Here is a 21,749-nt window from a genome sequence, read left to right on the forward strand (position 1 = left end):
CAGGTCGCATCCCACTGCGAGAATTCTCACAGCGGGATTCGACCCGGCCGTATGCATGCGGTCAAAGGCATGCGAACCTCTGCACTGTAACATATCCACCTGTCTTTGTAAGGTAGAAATCTTCTCTTGATAGGTGACACAGAACTCTTGCAGTTCAGCTACCTGTTTTTTCTGGGTGCAGTGACCGAGGAGTGGGCCACGGGCTCGGAGACAGCGGGGTAGATTCTGGGTCTTGTCACGGTGGCTCTACCATCTCCCACTCGGAGGGTAACCGGTGACACGTCCAAGGGCCAAGGGCAGGTTAATAAACGGGAACCCAAATTATGGATTACCTTTAGTCCTGTTTTCTCTCGTGACGCCACCGTGGAGCTTCCGTGGGGAGATTCCTGGGTGTCGGAGTAAATCCACACACACGGGTACTGTTTAAGACACAGCCTCCGGAAACAGATGGGCGACTGGTCGCTTTACTTAACTTCAGAAACAGAACAATAGCTTCTTGACAAGTGGTGTGACCTGGAGGACTCACGGGGACATCAGGAGAAATCACAGCCACAGTTATCTCTAGGTCCTAGCCCTGTACCACACTTCTCTCTCTCTTTCTACCGGTTCACATTCATGGATTAGAACATGCTGCAGAACTTCTGGGGAGTAGCAGTCCCCACACTCGCTAGGCCATCCTCTCGGCCTCCTCCACTCTGTATCTGTGAGTTGAACGTACCCACAGACAGCTGCCTTGCACTCCTCTCTCAGCTAGGAACAGAACGAAAGACTCACTTCTCCTGCGCAGACCCCGAACACATATATCAAGCATCAACGTGACGGACAAAAAGATGCAAAACCAGACAGTCATCTACATACCAGACACTTAACTCTTTCAGTGCTGCAGATATGCAATACACACCATTCTTGCAACATGAAAAACACTGACAACACAACACTGAGCATACACACCATTCAGGAGGGGCCCCGTTATACTGGGCTACTACACGGGGGAGGCATGTTTATTCTGTCACGATCTGGCGCAGGTCTGGAATCACTTTGTTGTAACCGCCGCTGGTCAGAAACGTGGTCAAGGTGGCAGCTGGGGTCTGGTACACAAGATGTTGGCGCAGTACAAAGGGTTTAAGCAGTAACGTGGCCGAGAGTAATAGCCGGGGTCTGGCACAAGAGATGGACGATCAGTTGTAGAGAAGCAGGTACCCCGAAGGATAACTTGGTTAGAGTTACAGGGCACAATAAACATGCAAGGAAAGGGGAAAAAGGCCCAGGTTCATATAGGAGACTAACTGGGGAAAGTACAAGACATGGGGTGGACTAGACAGGGAAAAGACAGAGCAAAGAACAAGGAACAGGGGACAAGGACAAGGAACATGGGACTAAGACTCATTGGAGCTATCCAGCATGCTGGACACCTGAATAGGTTGGGCTACTGCTTTGGATACAGCAGGTCACAGGTTCAAAGTCTGACAGAACATGTGAAGCCTCCCGTGGGATATATATGTGGGTGTGCCAGCTCATGGTCAACCTCACATGATAACAAAATATTCACCACACACACGCCACTCATTATCAATTTCCTTACTGCTGTCCCAGGATGTTTGGCATGATGGTGTATATGCTGGCGTATAAGACGACTTTTGAACCCCCAAAAATCTGCTCTGAAGTCCTGGGTCGTCTTATACGCCGGTAATATAAAAAAAAGAAAGTGTCAAAAAAAAAAATCATTACTCACCTTCCCTGGCTGTCGCTCCCTCCTGGTCCCCGGCAGAGCATTGCTTTCTGGACGCAGGGCTTGAAATCCCCACCTCCAGAAAGCTAATACTGTGATTGGCTAACACACGCTGTCAGCCAATCACAGCCATTCAATGATGTCATTGAATGACTGTGATTGGCTGAAGGCACATGTGTTTTAGCCAATCACAGCCATTCAATGTCATTGAATGGCTGTGATTGGCTGACGGCCCTGCGTCCAGAAAGCAATGCTCTGCCGGGGACCAGGAGGGAGCGACAGCCTGCAGCAACGCCGCAGAACGCCGGGGAAGGTGAGTACTGATTTTTTTTTGCTCCACTGTATTCCCGGCGTATAAGGTGACAGTTGGGGGGTCGTCTTATACGCCCCGTCGCCTTATACGCCGGAATATACGGTATGTAGTGGTCTGAAATACATATATCTGGCTGTTCCATAAGGGCGCCCACCCACTGGCGTTTGCGATTTCACGTGCGTGAAAAACGCCGCGTTTTCGCGGCTTTTCCATTAATTTCCATTGACTTTCATGGGTGCATTAGGAGAAAAATAAGGACACATATGCAACTGACAGTTCCTATGTTAAAAAACGCAACGCAACGCAAAAAAAAACGCCAGTGGACAGGAGTACATTCAATTCTAATTGCTCTTGAGAAAAAACGCAAAACGCAAAGAAAAAAAAATCGCCAGTGGGTGGGCGCCCTAAGTGTCTATAGTTGTCCTATATGTCATGTCTTAGTTATGTGCCTGCAAGAGTTGCACAACTACAGCCTATAAGAGGTTAATGACTATGTATGTTTGGGTTATGTCTGAAAAATGTAACAATTTATGTTGTCACGTGAGCATGATGTACATAGGTTTTGCAAGGAGTACTAAGGGCAGAGAGAAACAGGGAGTCCTTGGTTTGGAGAGTTTGTGAAGAGAGCAAGGATTTGTGTGTGGGTTACCTGTAGGTACCGAAGAATTGAAGAAGAGGAAAGGTACTGGATGCTTATACCCAGGATCTTATCCCCCAGGTGTGAATGAAGTGGAGTCTGCTGTGCAGTGTCGAAGAGAAAGAGTGAATATTCAGTGGATTGTTTCTTTTCCCTCCTCCGGGGTGTCTTTCCCAGGAGGGGTGTCCATCAGATAACTAAGACTGTGGACCCAGTGTCATCCTGTGTTCTCCTCCCTAAACTTCTCCATAGTCTCCTGCACTGGCTTGTAATTTTCTAATCATCTGTCTGTAAAGTAACCTGCTGAAAAGTTACAAGTAAAAGTTCCAGTTGCTGCCCATTCCCAGCAACTGTGTGTTCTACAATTTACCTGTGTGTGTCAGGACTGTATTCCCCCATGTGGATTCACCGCGGAGTATAGAATAGTGGTGTCACCCGTGACAAAGTCTAAAGATCAGTTACCTAAGTTTATTCAGGTAACTGCTACATCAGCGTTGCCTGGAGAGGCCTGTCAGGACTTTGGCAAAGGTCACACGCGTCCCTCAGGGGAGGAGTTGGTAGTGCCACCGTGACATCCCTAACAGCTACCCCGCCATCTCCTCAGTGGTGTGAGCGATGCCTCGGTCACTGCATACACAGGATAAAAGGATAATCTGCAGATACACACGTGGGATCCAACACGTCATCTAATAACATGCCAATATGGAAAATGGAACAATACCTCTGCTGCGCCACCGAACTATCAGTAATAAAACCACACGCCATGTATTATAAGAGGCTGCAGTATTTATTTAATAGTTTCCCAACAGTAATTAGTAATAATTAACTATATATATGAATAATCCATCACTGGACATGTTTTATATGTGACCATCAGCCCTACTGACTTCAGTCTTCTATATCCCCTAGATGTCGGGGTCTCGCTCCTCTCTTCTCACAGCATCAGATCTTCCCGGCAGCCGCTAGACAGCCAGTGCTGTCACCGAGCCACCCATCCTTCAGGCAGATGTTCTGGAAAGTGCTGAAGGATCCTCAGCGGACCCTGAAATGTCGTCTCCACGTCAGTGAGCTACACAAGCCCCTCTTATAAACCAACCATATAAACCCCTTCCTGCTGCAGGGCGTAAGTTTACGTCCTGGCAGCCTGGTACTTCCCGCAACAGGACATAAACTTACGTCCTGGATATAGCGCCCGCAGCGGGAGCCGGCGTCCCGCTGCAACAGCGGGGGGGGCATCGGAGATGCGCCCCCCCCCCGCTGTTAACCCCTTCCCTGCCGCGATCTAAGTAGATCACGGCAGGGAAAGAGTTCACAGAGGGAGCGAACTCCCTCTGTGTCTCCGGTCGGCTCTCGCGATAACATCGCGAGAGCCCGGCCTGTCACCATCGTAACAGGATGCCAGACACTGGCGTCCTGTATTGCCTATGATTGCTGTATAAGCGATAAGGCATGGCAGAGCAGTAGCTCTGCCATGCCTTATGACAGCGATCATCAGGGCAGTGGTTAAAGTCCCTCAGAGGGACACAAACAGTGTAAAAAAAACAAAGATTAAAAAAATGAATTAAAAAAATGTAAAAAAAAGAGTAAAAAAAACATTTTTTATGCTTTTTCTCAGATTAGCATAAAAAAAGGTAAAAAAAATAATAAAACCCCACATATTTGGTATTGTCGCGTCCGTAACGACGCGTACAATAAGTTGCACATGCTTTTGACTGTGCACAGAAAAAAACGCTAAAAAACTGAGGCAAAATGCTAATTTTTAGCATTTTGCCTCACTAAAAATGCAATAAAAGTGATCAAAAAAGCCATATGTACCCCAAAATGGTACCAGTAAAAACTACAGCTCGTCTCGCAAAAAATATGCCCTCATAGAGCTCCGTACATCGAAAAATAAAAAAGCTACAGGACTTTGAATGCAGCAATTTAGAATAGAAAAAAGATTTCCAAAAAAAAGGGTTTTTATTGCAGAAAAGTGGGAAAACCTAAAAAAAATGTAAGAATTTTGGTATCGTTGTAACTGTACTGGTCCGCAGAAAAAATGGAATGTCTCATTTATGCTGCATGATTAACGCTGTAAAAAAGAAATAAAAAAATCTAGGGCAGAATTGATGCGTTTTCTCTCCCTGCTATCATAAAAAAAAAAAATAATTGTTTTACAATATAGTCAATGTACCCAAAAGTGGCACCAATAAAAACTACAGTTCGCCACGCAAAAAACAAGCCCTTATACGTCCGCATCGACGGAAAAATAAAAAAGTTATGACTTTTGATAAACGGAGATGAAAATCCACCAAAAATTGTTGCGTCCTTAAGCCCAAAATAGGCCGTGTCATGAAGGGGTTAACATTTAACGCCCGGATCCCATGTGGCCCCTCCATGTCCTGTTGGCCTTACAGGCTAGTTGTGCGCTGCCAGTATATAGAGGACGGATGTGTACAGACATGTCTACTAGTCACTGCAGGGCACATTGTCTCATCTATCAGCAACAACACGGACAATATTATTAGAAGAGCAGATGATGTCATCAGACGCTGGATTATCAGATCTGCCTGTTTACACAAATCTAGACACGTTCCCATATACAGATGACTGCTGTGATATCCTGAATGAGTCGCTGACTAACTGAATAACTGTTGCACCACATCTGCTCATAACATGAGGGCATCGGTCGCCGCTCGTTAGAAGAGCATTAGTCTCCTGTTAGTCGGACGTAATTGGGGAGATTACATTTTGAGTAATGACATTTTGTATTCAACGGCTGCAGATGGATCTGATATCTGTGGATCTCCGAGATTCTTGGCATCTGCCGGAATAGTTGGTGCGTTAGTCAAGGAGAGCGAGGGATTTACTGGCACACAGAATGGGAGGTGGGGTGCACGCAGGAGGATGGAGGAGGCGCAGTGCACGACCAGACACTGCAGGCTTTTGTGCAAGAAGTTAGTTTTACGTAAATTAAGTATAAGGATCATTTTACACGGACGCCCAACTGCTCGTCCCAGCGATGACTGCTCTGGTGCTCTTACACAGGAAGGAGCATCGTTGGTGAATGGAGGATCGTTCATCTATGAATGACGACCGGCTTACTGTCAATGGAGGCCGGTGGATGAAAAATATCCTTTTAGAGATGATCCGCCGTTTGGTTTTCTGCTTGTGTAAACTGAACAACGGGCAAGAAGAGAACAAATTCTTGTTCGTTGTTCAGTCGGCGCATTTATTTACACTGCACGATAATCTTTCAGATGCAGGAAGCTGAACAAGTTATTGACCCGTGTAAAAGGGCTCTAAGGTAACACGCTGCAGGCGTGTTCACATCAGGGGTTTGGTTTTCTGTTTGCTGTTGCATCAGGTGAGCAGCAAGATGGGAAAAAATTGGTTTTATTTTACTTCCCGGTGATTTCACTTGGATTCTCTGAGCTTCAATTCCGTTTCACCCGTTTTTTGTTTCTTTTATAACAGAAAAAATAGCGCAGGCCGCAGCCCTTTTTTCTCTAAGAAAAGAGAAAGTGATGGGAAGGGACTCTAACCATTTTTCTCACTACGTGACAGATCCGTTTTTAAATCGTCGTGAGCGGAAGGAGCGAAGGGTGACAAATTGGATCCATTAAAGGTCGATGAAAACAGAACATAAAAACAAACTAATAGAAGTGTTCCATTTTTTGACATATCTGTCCACCAGATTCGTTAAAAAAAAACAAAGCCACTATAGGGGTCACTATCACTACTGGGACTACTATGAGGGTCACTGTCACTACTGGGACCACTACAGAGGTCACTCTCACTACTGGGACCACTATGGATGTCACTATCACTACTGGGGCCACTATGGGGGTCACTATCACTACTGGGGGCCACCATGGGGGTCACTATTACTACTGAGGCCACCATGGGGGTTACTATCACTACTGGGGCCACTATGTAGGTCATTATCACCACTGGGGCCACAATGGGGGTCAGTTTCATTACTTGGGCCACTATGGGGGGCACTATTACTACTGGGTCTACTAATGAGGGGCACTATCACTACTGGGGCCACTATGGGGGTCATTATCACTACTGGGACCACTATGGATGTCACTATCACTACTGAGGCCACTATGGGGCTCAATTTCACTACTGGGGACACTATCGGGGGTCACTATCACTGCTAGGTCTACTAATGAGGGGCACTATCACTACTGGGGCCACTATGGGTGTCATTATCACTATTGGGGCCACTATGGAAGTCACTAACACTACTGGGTCTACTATGGGATCACTATCACTACTGGGGCTCCTATGGAGGTCTCTATCACTACTGGGGCCACTATAGGATCATTATCACTACTGGGGCCCCTATGGAGGTAACTATCATTACTAGGGCCCCTATGGAGTTCTCTATCACTTCTGGGGCCACTATGTGGTCACTATCATTACTGGGGCCCCAATGGAGGTCACTATGGTCACTAGGGCCCCTATGGCGGTCACTTTCACTACTGAAGCCACTATGGGGTAGCTATCACTACTGGGACCACTATGGGGGCATTCATTTCAATGGGAGAGCTGGAGATTGCCGAATGCTTGTACTGTGGATAGGGGATAACCTTGCACATTTATGTAGCATAAGGCTGCATGTCCACAGGCCATGATCCGCCGGCGATAAATCGCTATGAAAAACGCAGTGGCGGCATCCAAGAGAGGAGAATCGTAGCGATTCTTCGCTCGCGGGATCTAAATCGCAGCATGCCGGGATTTGCCGCGATTCTCTGCGGTGAGCCTATCTGTTAGATAGGCTTACCGCTGAGACCTGTCAGTGCTTCCCCCTCGTCCCCCATGGCAGAATATTGCTGGCGATATTCCGTCACGGCCGTGGACATGGGGCCTAAGTCTAATGTATATTACTATGCGTTTCAATTTCTCATCAATCGTTGCTTGCTGTCAGTGAATGGGGTCATTCTTGATGCCTGAAAAGGCTTATAATTTTCCTGATACACTATGATGAGTTTTCTGTCACTCTGCAGCTGGACTTGAATCATGGCAGGTTTTCAGCCTCAGAATGTAAACAAGAATATCTCCATTTACTGACAGCAAACAGAGTTCTTGAATATTGCATCAAGTAGGTAAGTTGGAAAGTTGCAGAACTTTTCCCTTCTTAATGATTACATTTTATGAATGCTATAAAGACTGGGTTTAGGCAGACAGATACATTGGCAGTCTTTATGGTTGGGCAGATAAGAGGCCACCTTCTGGTTGTGCTGAATCGCTGCTGCGAGGTGGTGGTTGTTCCCCTTTCTATAGAAAAAGGAAGGATTACTTTACATAAATCTGTCATGCGTTATATTTCTATTGTGAGCAATAATGCACAAGAGCGCCTGTTAGCTGCTCCCTATAAATGTAACCTGGCATATCTTCTCTCATGAGGTAAAAGATGACGACCAAATAAAGTTCAATCATTTTAACTTTTCTGTACTCAACTCCAAATACAGTGGCACATAAACATTATGGTTACTGTTACCTTAAGAGGCACAATGTGATTGTTCTCAGCAAGAGAAACGACGTAATCTTGTAGATATGATACCTTTTAATGGCTAACAAAAATACATGATGTAATAATAGCGAGCTTCCGAACCAACGCAGGGTTCTTCTTCAGGCTTATGGATTGGATCTGAAGAGGCATGCATATTTATACACACTTATAACATACATACTTATGACAAGGCACAGATATGGTTGTGATTGGTTTGCACTACATGCTAACTGGTTTCGATGCTCAGATAAGGTACTAATGCTTGGATGTTGCAGTACAAACAAGGTGCTGAAGATTCACAATGCTGCAAAATAATCAACAGAAGAGAACACTTTTTCCCAAAATGAGCTAAACTGGCTTCTGTCTCATTACGTTTTTTTTTGCCTTCCTCTGGATCAACAAGGATGTGGGGGGAGGGGGGTGGAAACAGGTTGAACTAGATGGACATTGTCTCCCTTCAGCCTAACATACTATGTTACTATATTACAGTTCTATAACTTTCTTCCACAAGTTTGTACTGCCAGGCCACATCTCATGCCTGCAGGGAAAGCAGACCTGAGTGTAGCTGTCTGGCTGGTCCACAGAAATAAGGATCCACCCCAGCGTCCATCAGTACCGAACTACAGCCTCCTCCCCTGGGGTGACTATTCTCACAGCCTCAGCAGACTCCACAGGGCTGACTATAAGCCTCAGCCGTCACCACATAGGTGGTGGCCCATGCAGTCCTCTGGCAGGCCCACCTCCGTCACGGCTCAGTTCTATCAGCCCCAAACAAATAATGGTCACTTTTCTAGTTCACCACAAACTTCAGACGGCCCTTGGCAAAGCATATAAACCTCTTCCCTGTAGGGACTCGCTTCACTCCCTGAAGGCGACCGCCATCTCAGCTCCACACAGGCCCACGTGTCGTCTCCTGACTTCCGGACCCCACTTTCGCAGCTAATGTCGGCAGAGGGACAGCTCCTATTGGTGGTCAGGGCTTGACCTATTTACAACACAGGCCCCCAGTACTCTCATGCAGATCACTACATTCTCCCCAATTGGCGCCAAATCACCCCTTTTTATGGGCTCTCCTCTGCCTCCCTCTATCAGCTTGGTGCAGCGTACAGACTGGACAGGATGGCCTCTGTGGGATCAGCCGTTTGTAATGGATCCCTGTGCAAGGAGCAGCTGAGATCAGCCGTGGAACCGCAATATAAAGGCGACTCGCCATAGACATTAAATCAGATCTTACCAGGCCGGCTCCAACCTCCAGCTCTCCAGCTGGTGCAAAGCTACAACTTCCAACATCCTAACTAATCTTGTAGCTGTCGATACAAGACGGGGGTTGTATTTCTGCAACCGCTGAAGAGCCACAAGTTGCGTGATTCAAGCCGAACCCTATGATTGGCTGAGTGATCATGCGAACAATGAACAGCACATGACCACTGCACTTTTTTCCAGGATCGGAGAGGCAGGACCCGGGCTCCTGGGGGCCATTTAAGGAGGCGAATGTGCCAGATTTCTTTTTTTTTTACACCATTTTCTGCCCCTAAAATATATTTTCTAACCCTGGAAAACCCCTTTATGGCATATGGAAGCAATAGCCGCCACTACTACCTCCACCATTCAGGGTTCTCCTTTCTTAACCATGGTGTAGGATGGACTCACAACCAGCACCGTATGTAAGAACTAAAAACAGAACAACGGAGATGATGAACAACCTTTGGCTTTATTTTCTTGAAGAGATATGGAGTATAGACACAAAGAGATGCGACTGACAGAACACTAACAATCCACGGACGTGGGAGGAGGGGGGTTACAAAGACGATTGGCTAATATGTACCTACAAGAACCAATCAGATTCCAGCAGCAATTGTGAATGAGGCAGTTAGAAAATAATAGCCAGCTACTGATTTGTTGCCACAAGGAACAACCCATTTCCCTTGCACTAGTTTTTGTGCATGACCCCTCCGAATGACATGATTTAAAGGAACAGTACAAGAATAAAGTGCTGGACTGCAGCCAGTGACATCTAAAACATCTTCCAGAATCTGATTGGCTGCTCGGAGCTCTTTACCTTTTGCATGGTTCTGAATATAAAACTCCACATTTTATTATACAGACTAATGAACCTCACCTGCAGAGCTTATATTCTATGCCTATGTAGAAGGGTGATGTGGCTGCCACCCTGATCAGGGCGAATCACTGATTGATCACGATCTCAAGATGAATTATTACTGAAGCAGCAATGTCAGGCCTGCGGATAGAGGAAGCCACGAAATACAAGTCACAGACTAAATATACATGCATTCACACCCCTCGCCCCATTACCAAGACTATATTCACAGTATAAGCAAACCTGGCACATACAAAGGGTAATACAGTTAAATGGTGGTGGGAGTAACACTACATGTACTGTAGAACTGGCATATTTGTGGCATGAGAAGTGCCTGAGGCACTATCGACTACAAGTAGTAATCCTAACCATCCCTGATGTACACAAGACTGGCTGGCCCAAGCTGTGACCTGGTGCCATCGTCAGGGACCTAGTACCCTCCTGGTGCTATTGTCAGGGACCTAGTAGCCTCCTGGTGCCATCCTCAGGGACCTAGTACCTTCCCGGTACCATCGTCAGGGACCTAGTACCCTCCTGGTGCCATCCTCAGGGACCCAGTACCCTCCTGGTGCCATCCTCAGGGACCTAGTTTGGTGATAGAAGGGATATCACCTTCCCGGTATTATCGTCAGGGACCTAGTACCCTCCTAGTGCCATTGTCAGGGTCCTAGTACCCTCCTGGTGCCATAATCAGGGACCTAGTACCCTCCTTGTGCCATCCTCAGGGACCTATTACCCTCCTTGTGCCATCATCAGGGACCTAGTACCCTCCTAGTGCCATCCTCAGGGATAAAGTATCCTCTTGTTGCCATTGTCAGGGACCTAGTACCCTCCTGGTGCCATCCTCAGGGACCCAGTACCCTCCTGGTGCCATCCACAGGGACCTAGTTTGGTGATAGAAGTGATACCACATTATATTCACGGCACTCCCCCATATGTCCCTGGTGCTGTGTGGTTAATGTACGGGAGTTGCCATGTTTTTTAATTCTGGACAACCCCATCACCTAAAAGCATAGCTCACATCAGATATGCTGCAGACATTCAACCAATTGACCTGCTCAACCTGACCTTCGTGGTTCTCCCTAGAATACCCATTTGTCCCAGTCATCTAAATACCTTCACCATCTAGGCTTTTATCCCTTTAGATTGAAAAATTAACCCTGAGATTGTTCCCATTTTTCAAGCCTGCAGCCCTTTGAAGCCCCAATCTAGTTCAACAGTAATGTGGCAAAGAGAGACGAAGCCTTACACAATGAGGTAGTGAGTTGCATTTGAAATTACAAATGTTTTACCTGCTTCATGTGTTTCTCTTTGCAGAGCTCGTTGTAGGACTGCAAACCTAAGCTGTTGCCATAATATCCAGAAACGCAACTATAACATCGGGAGCATCGAGTGTTCCGGACCTCTCCGTGCCATAGCATCCAGTAAACCATAGGAGGTTTTGTAGACTCATTGACAAGCAAGAGCTAGGAAAGCTGTGAGATTGGCCCAATGTAAATGAACTCTCCTCTAGAAGGAAGAAAAATACTGGGAGTGTTTGCTTTGGCTGATATGAACAATTTTCCTTCCTTTTGGAGAAGAGTTAATTTGCATACTTTTTTCCCATGGAGCACTGCATGATGTCTCCATACATAGCTGGATCTCTTCAATGAGAACTGGTAGTTCTAACGGTTGGACCATAGAGAACAGGAGAGGTGATCCCCCAAGGCTTACATCTCATAAACTCACCTGCTCTAGTCAACCCCAGAAATTAATTTAAAGGGTTATCGGGTCATCAGGCAACATTCCCCCTACAGGTCCAACTGTGCTAAAATAAAAAAAGGAGCTGAACTTACACTTCCTCTACTGTGGGGATACAGTGCTGTAGCTCTGCCACCCTCCCGATGTTTGTTGTAGAAGGTGATGTCATCAGATATCACCTGACCACTACAGCCAATGTCACCGTTCTGGATTCCTTACATCATCGCACCCAGGATGTGAGCGCTGATGCCAGGAAACCGAGCAGTGATGCTGCAGCCCTGGATTGGCTATAATGGATAGGTTATATACGGTATTTCCTTCTTCCACAACAAGCACTGGGAAGATGGTGGGGCTAAAGTGCTGGATCCCTGAGGCAGAGGAGGGCTAAGTACTGCTCCTTTTGTTTTTTTAGCACAGTTATAGCAGGAATGTTGTTCAGTAATGGACAATCCCTTTAACCCCAGTTCCATACACTTTAAATGGCTTTTGGTCGAGAGCTCGTTTGGTCAGCAACTATTCTTTCCAACTCACCCATCAATATGCATGCTTGGCTTGGCCAACTGTACATGCGTTTCCAATGGGAAGAGGGGGGGTTAGACACTTCTGACAGTGGATTATCTCCTGTGGAAGCAAAAGTTTGGGCATGTTGGATTTCAACATGTCTGATCCCTCATTGTCCAGTTATCTATTGCTGGGGAGGGTTGTGATGCCCACACACAGGGTTCAGTCAACGCTCCTCTGATATGTATGGGCACCTTTATCTTTGGAGATAAATGCAGTAGGGGCACTTGTGGCTTCTATAGGTGTCATTAAGAATGGAGGTCCTGCTCAGATTCCTTCCCTCACTAATCATTATGGCTTTTACACATCTTACCTCTCCACAGATACATAGTAGCAAAGAAGGTAGAAAGAAATTTGACCAAGGGTGAAGTTGAAGTATGTGAACAGCAAGTGCCCTTACCCTTGTGTCCTGAGATAAGAACCAGGACGAGGCATGCAACAATGCCAATTCACCACAAATCAAGATCACGATGGTTATAGCAGCAAATCATACATTCATCATTTCACTATTCATGGCTTCACCAAAGTCACCTATGTCAAATGCAATGAAGAAAACAGTTCTTTAAGGCTCCACACAGAAGATCCCAAGTCTGTCATTAGTATTCAGATTTAGATGCTAAATAAATCCATGTTGATAATAATTTAGGGCATTAGTTCTTCATTATAAAGCAGGAGGTTAATAATGAGAGCTTGTCACAGCTCTTGGCTTGTCATGGCTCATACGTGGCACTATGCCTCATTACAGTAATGTTCACATGAGGCATCCATCAACAGGACACATTGGAATGTCTGAAAAATTGCACATCATCACGTACTAATTACACAAATCTGAAATTACAGTCAACAGTGCAAGAACGATGAGATTATCACTGGTGATACATAAATAGACCTGAGGCATAAAGAAGACTTCACAAAAAAATGCTTCTTGAGGATCTCCAGCATTCCTGCCTCCAAAGAGTTGGGAGTCCTCCCATATTTTGAGTCCATGAAGAGTGCAAGTTCTGTTCTCCAAGCCAATGGAGGAAAGTTCTATTTCTGAGCAACACGAAATGGCGAGGGTAGTAGGCTTCAGATTGATCGATGTATAGTACCTACTATGGTATGGTGCTGGATGTGGTATTTGGAGTGTAGGTTCCATTGATACCACCAGGCTCAGAAGATGACGCCATATTATAACGCCAAGGCAGTAGGTAGAAAATATAGACTCCGGCCAGGATCAGGGCTATGGTAAGAGCCATAATTAAAACAATTGAACCATAGAAGATACAGCCTCCCGTCCTCAAGAGTTGGCATAGTCTTCGCGGAGAATGTGGGTCTGGTGGTGGGCGACCAAGGTCCACACTGAGACTCACAGAGTTAACCTCGAGGCTATTACTTTGTGGTACATACAAGCGGCCCTTTTTTCGGCTGAATCTCAAGGAGGGTGCTGGGCAGGTTAATGTCCTGTTGAGCATATTTAGCAAATCTTTGTCGGTAGACAGTGCAGGGGGTCCCTTCTTTGGTGGAACTGGGGTTGGCACCCGACATACTGGACAAGGAAGAGATTCTGGCTCTGTTGATCCCACAGTGATTCGAGAAAGGCATTCCAGGCAGAAGACATGGCCACAGGAGAGGACCTTGGGAAGGTGAAAGAGAGTATCATATGGTGTGAAGCAGATCACACACTCTGAAATACCGTCACCCTCTTCAGGGGCGGAAGTTGGGGGTTCCTCCTCCATGCTAAGGTGTAATCATTAGAGATCTGTAGAGAAATGAAGAAAAGGAGTTACCAGCATAATACTTACAGGTATTTGTTTGAAACTTGAGGGACTTGACGGAACTTCCTCAGCCAGATATGACTATAGTATAAACCCTATAGGAGCTTTCAGACACTTTCCCTATGCATGTGGGGTGGAAATAGAAGGCTGGGTATGTTCTATGGCAGAGAGTTTGTTGCAGTTGTGTCTAGTTTCGGTAGTCACATCTGTCCCTGTTTTTTTCCCATCTGCATTGTGGTTTCTGCTCCAACAGAAACTATGAGGCAGCACTGGATCTGTCACACGGCAGACACCGACGGTGCCTGCAAACCCCATTGACTTATAATGGCTCCGTCAGCTTCCATCGGGGTGTCTGGCTTTTTTTTAACATGCATTTTTTAACATGCATTTCCACCAAATGTGATGGAATCTGCAATGGAGCCACAACGCTCTCCAGCTGTTGCAGAACTATAACTCCCAGCTGTGAACTGTTAAAAGTTTGGTTTGGCTGGTTCGCCAAACCTTTGCAGAAAGTACGGTTCAGACCGAATTAGTTCTAACCAAACTGAAAGTTCACCAAAAACTGGTGTATTCCACTGTTTAATGTACCTCATCCAACCTTACTCACATACATGGCGCTGTAGCGAGCGTGTTTGCACATGCGATCATGTGAATAAGCACTAAGGGCTCCTGCACACTTGCGTTTTTCTGGCACGTTTTGTTTCATGCAATATCGCTGCATTTGTTTCATGCGATTGTCTATGGGACTTTCTAATGTTAAAAACGCATCGCACAAAAATTGCAAACCACAAACTTGCGATGCGTTTTTAACTTTAGAAAGTCCCATTGACAATCGCGTGAAAAAAACGCAGCATCTTCCACTTTCTGCGGGTATCCCGCACGGATGGTTCCCGCAGGTTTCCAATGATGCCTATGGAAGCCATCCGTATCCGCGGCACACCTACAGCTTAATTTCTGCTCTGCCGTGGGAAAGCAGGGATTCAAAGAAAAAAAGGAGTGCACAACGCATGCGTGCAGCACGCTGCCGGCGTGCCGGGCACTTCCGCCAGGCAGAAGGAAAGAAGATCCGGCCGGGGCGGACGGGAACCCGCAGCGTCCGGACAGGTGAGTATTATCAATATATAGGCCTCATGTCTGCAGGAAAGGAGGGACCCGCTGCGGGATTCTGCATGGAGAATCTGCGCGGTCCCGAATTTCCTAGTGGACATGAGGCTTAAGAGCCATAAAAGCCCTGCAGAACACTCTTAGAGAGGCTCTTAGACAGTGTTATACACCAGTTGGTTCAGGGCTACTGTTGAGCGAACCGAACTAGTCGAACGCTGTTTCCAGTAGAACTTTGCTAAAAAGTTCCCATTTTAGCAAAGTTCAACCTGAAACAGGGTTCTACTGGTTCGGTTCACTCAACACAACTACCAGCATTCCCTGACTGTCGCAGGCATTTTCAGGATTTTTTTAGAAACGTGTGGAGGTGTTGACTCTTTCAGCTTAAAGGATTTATCTGGTTTGGAAAAAAAGATCTGCTTTTCTTTCACAGAAACAGCGCCACTCTTGTAGCTCTTATCTATTCACTTAGACATTACAAGTAATCAAAACAGCGGCAGCGCCCAATGTGTCACCAAAAGCGACAGTGAATATTATCACCAGTACATGCAGATGACAAACCCCAGGCTCTAACTCTACCTGGCCATGCAATGGTGCTAGATGCCAATTATATTACTGCCATTTTCTTATTTGGTAAAGGGGTGTTGGACCTCCTCAGGTAGACCTGGCTGCAACTGCTTGCAATGCTCCTCCTATAACTACGCCCTGATGGAGCCGTCTACGACCTGCGGCTCCCTGGCTGTTACAAAACTACGACTTCAGAGACATAACTTCAAGCTTGTGGACCCCATTGCAAATGCTGTATGAGGGTCCCCATGTATAATGCCTCATATATAGTAATGGTCTCATATGTGGGAAGGAGACCTTATGGACCCCCAATGGCGGAAGACTCCAACCCAAAATCCATAAGTTTACATTCGGCTTTTGCTGTGGATTTGGCTTAGATTTGCTGAGTGCAAAATTCGCAGCAGCTCTCCCACAAAACTTGCGAGTAAGGCTGCGTGCCCGGCGAATGCGATACCAGCCCCTCAACATCAGGCCGACGCCGCACCCGTAACCTGCATGTAAGGCTGCGCGTCCGGTGAATGCGATACCAGCCTTCAACATCAGGCAAATGCCGCACCCGTAACTTGCAAGTAAGGCTGCGCGTCCGGCCAGTTCGATACCAGCCTTCAACATCAAGCAAATGCCGCACCCGTAACCTGCAAGTAAGGCTGCGCGTCCGGCGAGTGCGATACCACCCCCCATCATCAGGCCGATGCCGCACCCGTAACCTGCATGTAAGGCTGCGCGTCCGGCGAGTGTGATACCAGTCCCCAACATCAGGCCGATGCCACACCCGTAACCTGCATGTAAGGCTGCGTGTCCAGCGAGTGTGATACCAGCCCCCAACATCAGGCCGATGCCGCACCCGTAACCTGCATGTAATGATGCGCGTCCGGCCAGTGTGATACCAGCCCCCAACATCAGGCCGATGCCGCACCCGTAACCTGCATGTAATGATGCGCGTCCGGCCAGTGTGATACCAGTCCCCAACATCAGGCCGATGCCGCACCCGTAACCTGCATGTAAGGCTGCGTGTCCAGCGAGTGTGATACCAGCCCCCAACATCAGGCCGATGCCGCACCCGTAACCTGCATGTAATGCTGCGCGTCCGGCCAGTGTGATACCAGCCCTCAACATCAGGCCGATGCCACACCCGTAAACTGCATATAAGGCTGCGTGTCCGGCGAGTGTGATACCAGCCCCCAATATCAGGCCGATGCCGCCCCCGTAACCTGCATGTAAGGCTGCGCGTCCGGCCAGTGCGATACCAGCCCTCAACATCAGGCCGATGCCGCACCCGTAACCTGCATGTAAGGCTGCGTGTCCGGCGAGTGTGGTACCAGCCCCGAACATCAGGCCGATGCCGCACCCGTAACCTGCATGTAAGGCTGCGCGTCCGGCGAGTGCGATACCACCCCCCATCATCAGGCCGATGCCGCACCCGTAACCTGCATGTAAGGCTGCGCGTCCGGCGAGTGTGATACCAGTCCCCAACATCAGGCCGATGCCACACCCGTAACCTGCATGTAAGGCTGCGTGTCCAGCGAGTGTGATACCAGCCCCCAACATCAGGCCGATGCCGCACCCGTAACCTGCATGTAATGATGCGCGTCCGGCCAGTGTGATACCAGCCCCCAACATCAGGCCGATGCCGCACCCGTAACCTGCATGTAAGGCTGCGCGTCCGGCGAGTGTGATACCAGTCCCCAACATCAGGCCGATGCCACACCCGTAACCTGCATGTAAGGCTGCGTGTCCAGCGAGTGTGATACCAGCCCCCAACATCAGGCCGATGCCGCACCCGTAACCTGCATGTAATGATGCGCGTCCGGCCAGTGTGATACCAGCCCCCAACATCAGGCCGATGCCGCACCCGTAACCTGCATGTAAGGCTGCGCGTCCGGCGAGTGTGATACCAGTCCCCAACATCAGGCCGATGCCACACCCGTAACCTGCATGTAAGGCTGCGTGTCCAGCGAGTGTGATACCAGCCCCCAACATCAGGCCGATGCCGCACCCGTAACCTGCATGTAATGATGCGCGTCCGGCCAGTGTGATACCAGCCCCCAACATCAGGCCGATGCCGCACCCGTAACCTGCATGTAATGATGCGCGTCCGGCCAGTGTGATACCAGTCCCCAACATCAGGCCGATGCCGCACCCGTAACCTGCATGTAAGGCTGCGTGTCCAGCGAGTGTGATACCAGCCCCCAACATCAGGCCGATGCCGCACCCGTAACCTGCATGTAATGCTGCGCGTCCGGCCAGTGTGATACCAGCCCTCAACATCAGGCCGATGCCACACCCGTAAACTGCATATAAGGCTGCGTGTCCGGCGAGTGTGATACCAGCCCCCAATATCAGGCCGATGCCGCCCCCGTAACCTGCATGTAAGGCTGCGCGTCCGGCCAGTGCGATACCAGCCCTCAACATCAGGCCGATGCCGCACCCGTAACCTGCATGTAAGGCTGCGTGTCCGGCGAGTGTGGTACCAGCCCCGAACATCAGGCCGATGCCGCACCCGTAACCTGTGACTTCTCAGATTGCAGTATATGCGATTTTTACTCGATTGTAAAATGTTGTTCCAATAGTTAAAATAGAAAAAAAACACATTGCGCCTGTACGCAACTCTCACAATGTAACTGCTGTGCGATTTTTTTTAACACACATAAGAAATGATGGGCGATTCTTGAACAAGAATCACCCAAAAATAAAACATGTAGCGATCGGTCCAAGACAAGAATCACCTGTGCGAGTTCCGTCCATATTACAATCGTGAACACAAAGCTCTCACGCATGCGGGTCTTAGTGCAGATTGTTCTGTGGCGGAACGTCCCACTACATGCGAAGACACCATGCGGGCACCTGGGCCCCGACGCAGCTGCGCCCCTATAGCGGCGTCCTCTATGACTCCAGCCAGGGCACGGCGCCAGTCGTAGTTGTAGAGCCACAGGTTGAGGGCCGCTGTTTTTGAATGTCCGTCACATGCTGTTATATGGGCACCTTGTAGCAGAGCTGATTCGGCTCTCTCCTTCTTCAGGGACTGTGTAGTGGAGTTACTTGCAGCCGCAGAGTGACCATGCGCCACACGAAGGACAAACTCCCCTCTGCTGTGCATGTTAGTAGCTCGTTACATATTTTTATGTCTACAGATTACATTAGATTTACATTTTTGAGACCTCATAAAATAAAAAAAATTTAAAAATCCTAAAACTAAGACCAATCCTGAACCCTTCTGGGGGTTGCCAGCTGTCCGCTACATGTGCCCTCATGGCCTGGCACCTTGTGTGGCACCGGCTGCTCCGCACTCTCTCATCTGCCAGCACTCTCCTTCCCTCTATAGTCATCTCTTACCTAGCGCTCTCTTACCCTGCGCTCTCTTATCTCTCTCTTACCTAGCGCTCTGTTACCCAGCGCTCTTTTATCTCTCTCTTACCTAGCGCTCTCTTACCCAGCACTCTCCTATCTCTCTCTTACCCAGCACTCTCTTATTTCTCTCTTACCTAGTGCTCTTGCCGCCGCTGAAGGTTACATGATATTTCACAGTAGTTCTCCTGGTTTCGCAGAGCGTCTCCTCACTCCGCAGAGCGTCTTCGCTTTTGTGATCGCCTGTTAGTCTTTCCGGCTGTCTAATCTGGAGTAGAGCAGCTGAGGGAATCTCGCCCAACCTGTCGGTCTGGAAGTCTCACCTAGTGCAGGTTCCGTGTTCCCTCCCTCTGGCAGGTGCATAGATAAGGGACTTGTCACCTGTAGCGATTGTCCCGGTGACGCAGGCGGTGGTAGGTGCCCCGCTGTAGGTACCTCCCCTGGGGGTGACAGCCCTTGTGGACCTGGACCTCCCCGATAAAGGAGTGGATAGCAAACAATGCAGCAAGTCATAAGAGCCTCGTACATCCGGCAATAAGATCACAGGCAGCTCGTCATCAGCGGGGGAACTACAGGTTCCAGGATGTCTTAAAGGAATAGCTTTATATCTCGTTCCCTCATCCAGTATATTGAAGTCTCACCTACCCAAGTCTAAAACTTCAGGATACTCGGAGTGAAAGTGTCTGCCAGGCAGCGCTGGCTGTCAGTGCCAGGATACATCGGCGTCAGAGCGGAAGCTGCAGCGCCAACCCTTGTGTAGTGGCCGGCGCTTGTAACTGTAGGCTGGGGTCCCGTTGGCTTCAGTGAAAGCTGCTGCTGCAGTTACAAGTGCCGGCCACTAGATTGGTCAGAGCTGCAGCTTCCACTCCAACCCTGATGTATCCCGGCACTGACAGCTGGCACTGTCTGGCAAACTACTTTAAGCATCACCTTTAACAGCAAAATATATTAACGCATAGCTTCATGTGCTGGCAGGCCAGGAGGGGTCAGACATAATGCTTACCTACCTCTGACCAGGTCTGACCTGCTGTACGATGGAAAAGTGCGGCCCACAATACAGTCAATGGAAGCAAACGGCAGCACATTTCCATCCGTGTAACGTACGCATGAAAAGGGGATAAAAAGTGTTCGACTATAAAACGTTCTGTACGCTTCATAATATCACATATGCAGGAGATGTACACGAAAGCGGGGCGCGTTTCAAGTGTATGTTTTTGGTTTAGAGTCGTATGTGCGGTATACGTTTGATATGTTTTTCTGCTGTAACTCTTTTTTGTCTTAATAAAGTTTGATAATTCAACACTTTTTTCCTTGGTCACAAAAAACATATCTTATGCATGTGGTAACTTCCCGCCAGACGTTTCTATACGTTTCTATATGTTTCTATATGTTTCCATATGTTCATTTTGTGGGACAGATAAGCAGCGGACGCAATGCTTTTTGATCCCACAAAAAAAGTATGAAAACGTGTGTCAGGCTAATCGTAGTCAAGCGTGTGTGTTGTTTGACTACGTTTAACCCATTATAGCCTACGGATCTGTGAAACGTTATCTTTTTATCTACTTTTTACACAAAAACCGTGCGTTTCACTGAGGAACACGTCACTGCGGCCGGCCCTTTACAATAAAAACGTGTATGCTTTTTAATGTAAAAATGGACACAAACGTGTAGAAACACACGACTATCCGTTTAATACGACTATCATCTTAAACACGTCCGGGCGTTCTTAGAACGGCTGACGCTTCGATACGTTTCTTCATGTACATTTAGTGTAATCATACATGAGAACCCTAATGGTGACTTAAGGCCGGGCTCTCACGAATGTGTGGTAACATTCTACATATAGAACGCAGCGTTTGACCGCAGTGTGGACCGGATTGAGATGCGTAGGTATGGAAAAAAGCTGAAAAATGAGGCAAAAAACTGCTTATCTCTCAAACCATTTTTTCTGGACAAAATTGAATAAAAAAAAGTGTAGAAAATGTGCTTTTCCAAGGATAAATAATACGTCCATGCTGCAGTATTCAAACTATATAACATAAACAATGGCTTTGGAAAAAAAATGTTTATTTTTCCCAATTTAAAATTTTTTTTTCCAGGCCTTCCCATCTATAGGACTGGCGTATTGCCATGTTTTGCTAGTGAGCGCGGCCTTAGTGTTATATGTTATACATCCTCACAACCGCCAGCAGGTGAAGTGAGTGCAATTATCTGGTGAGAATGGCGCCTGGCCAGGGGGTATATCAGGCCACGAGGAGCAGTCGCTCTTGAAGTTGATGTTGGAAGCAGTCAAGATCCGCACGTTAGCGGTGTAGATTGTGGCACTAAATGTTCGGCAGGACGGCGCATTCCGTAAGGCTGCTGTGGAACCACCCAAAGGGACCTTTAACACAGGAGG

At 47.8% G+C, this 21,749-nt stretch overlaps 1 protein-coding gene across 1 annotated transcript; it reads right to left on the bottom strand.

Annotated features, from left to right (window-relative positions):
- Positions 1 to 9,874: 9,874 nt before the first annotated feature.
- RNF225 (ring finger protein 225) lies at positions 9,875 to 19,711 on the bottom strand. The gene is made up of 2 exons (XM_066581350.1): positions 19,489 to 19,711; positions 9,875 to 14,322 (listed from the first exon to the last, which is right to left on the bottom strand). Exon 2 carries the CDS (start codon positions 14,297 to 14,299, stop codon positions 13,676 to 13,678), a length of 624 nt encoding a protein of 207 aa, XP_066437447.1. The 5' UTR covers positions 14,300 to 14,322; positions 19,489 to 19,711; the 3' UTR covers positions 9,875 to 13,675.
- Positions 19,712 to 21,749: the final 2,038 nt, after the last annotated feature.

The sequence above is a fragment of the Eleutherodactylus coqui genome, chromosome 10, assembly GCF_035609145.1.
Source record: "Eleutherodactylus coqui strain aEleCoq1 chromosome 10, aEleCoq1.hap1, whole genome shotgun sequence".
Taxonomy (NCBI): Eukaryota; Metazoa; Chordata; class Amphibia; order Anura; family Eleutherodactylidae; genus Eleutherodactylus; species Eleutherodactylus coqui.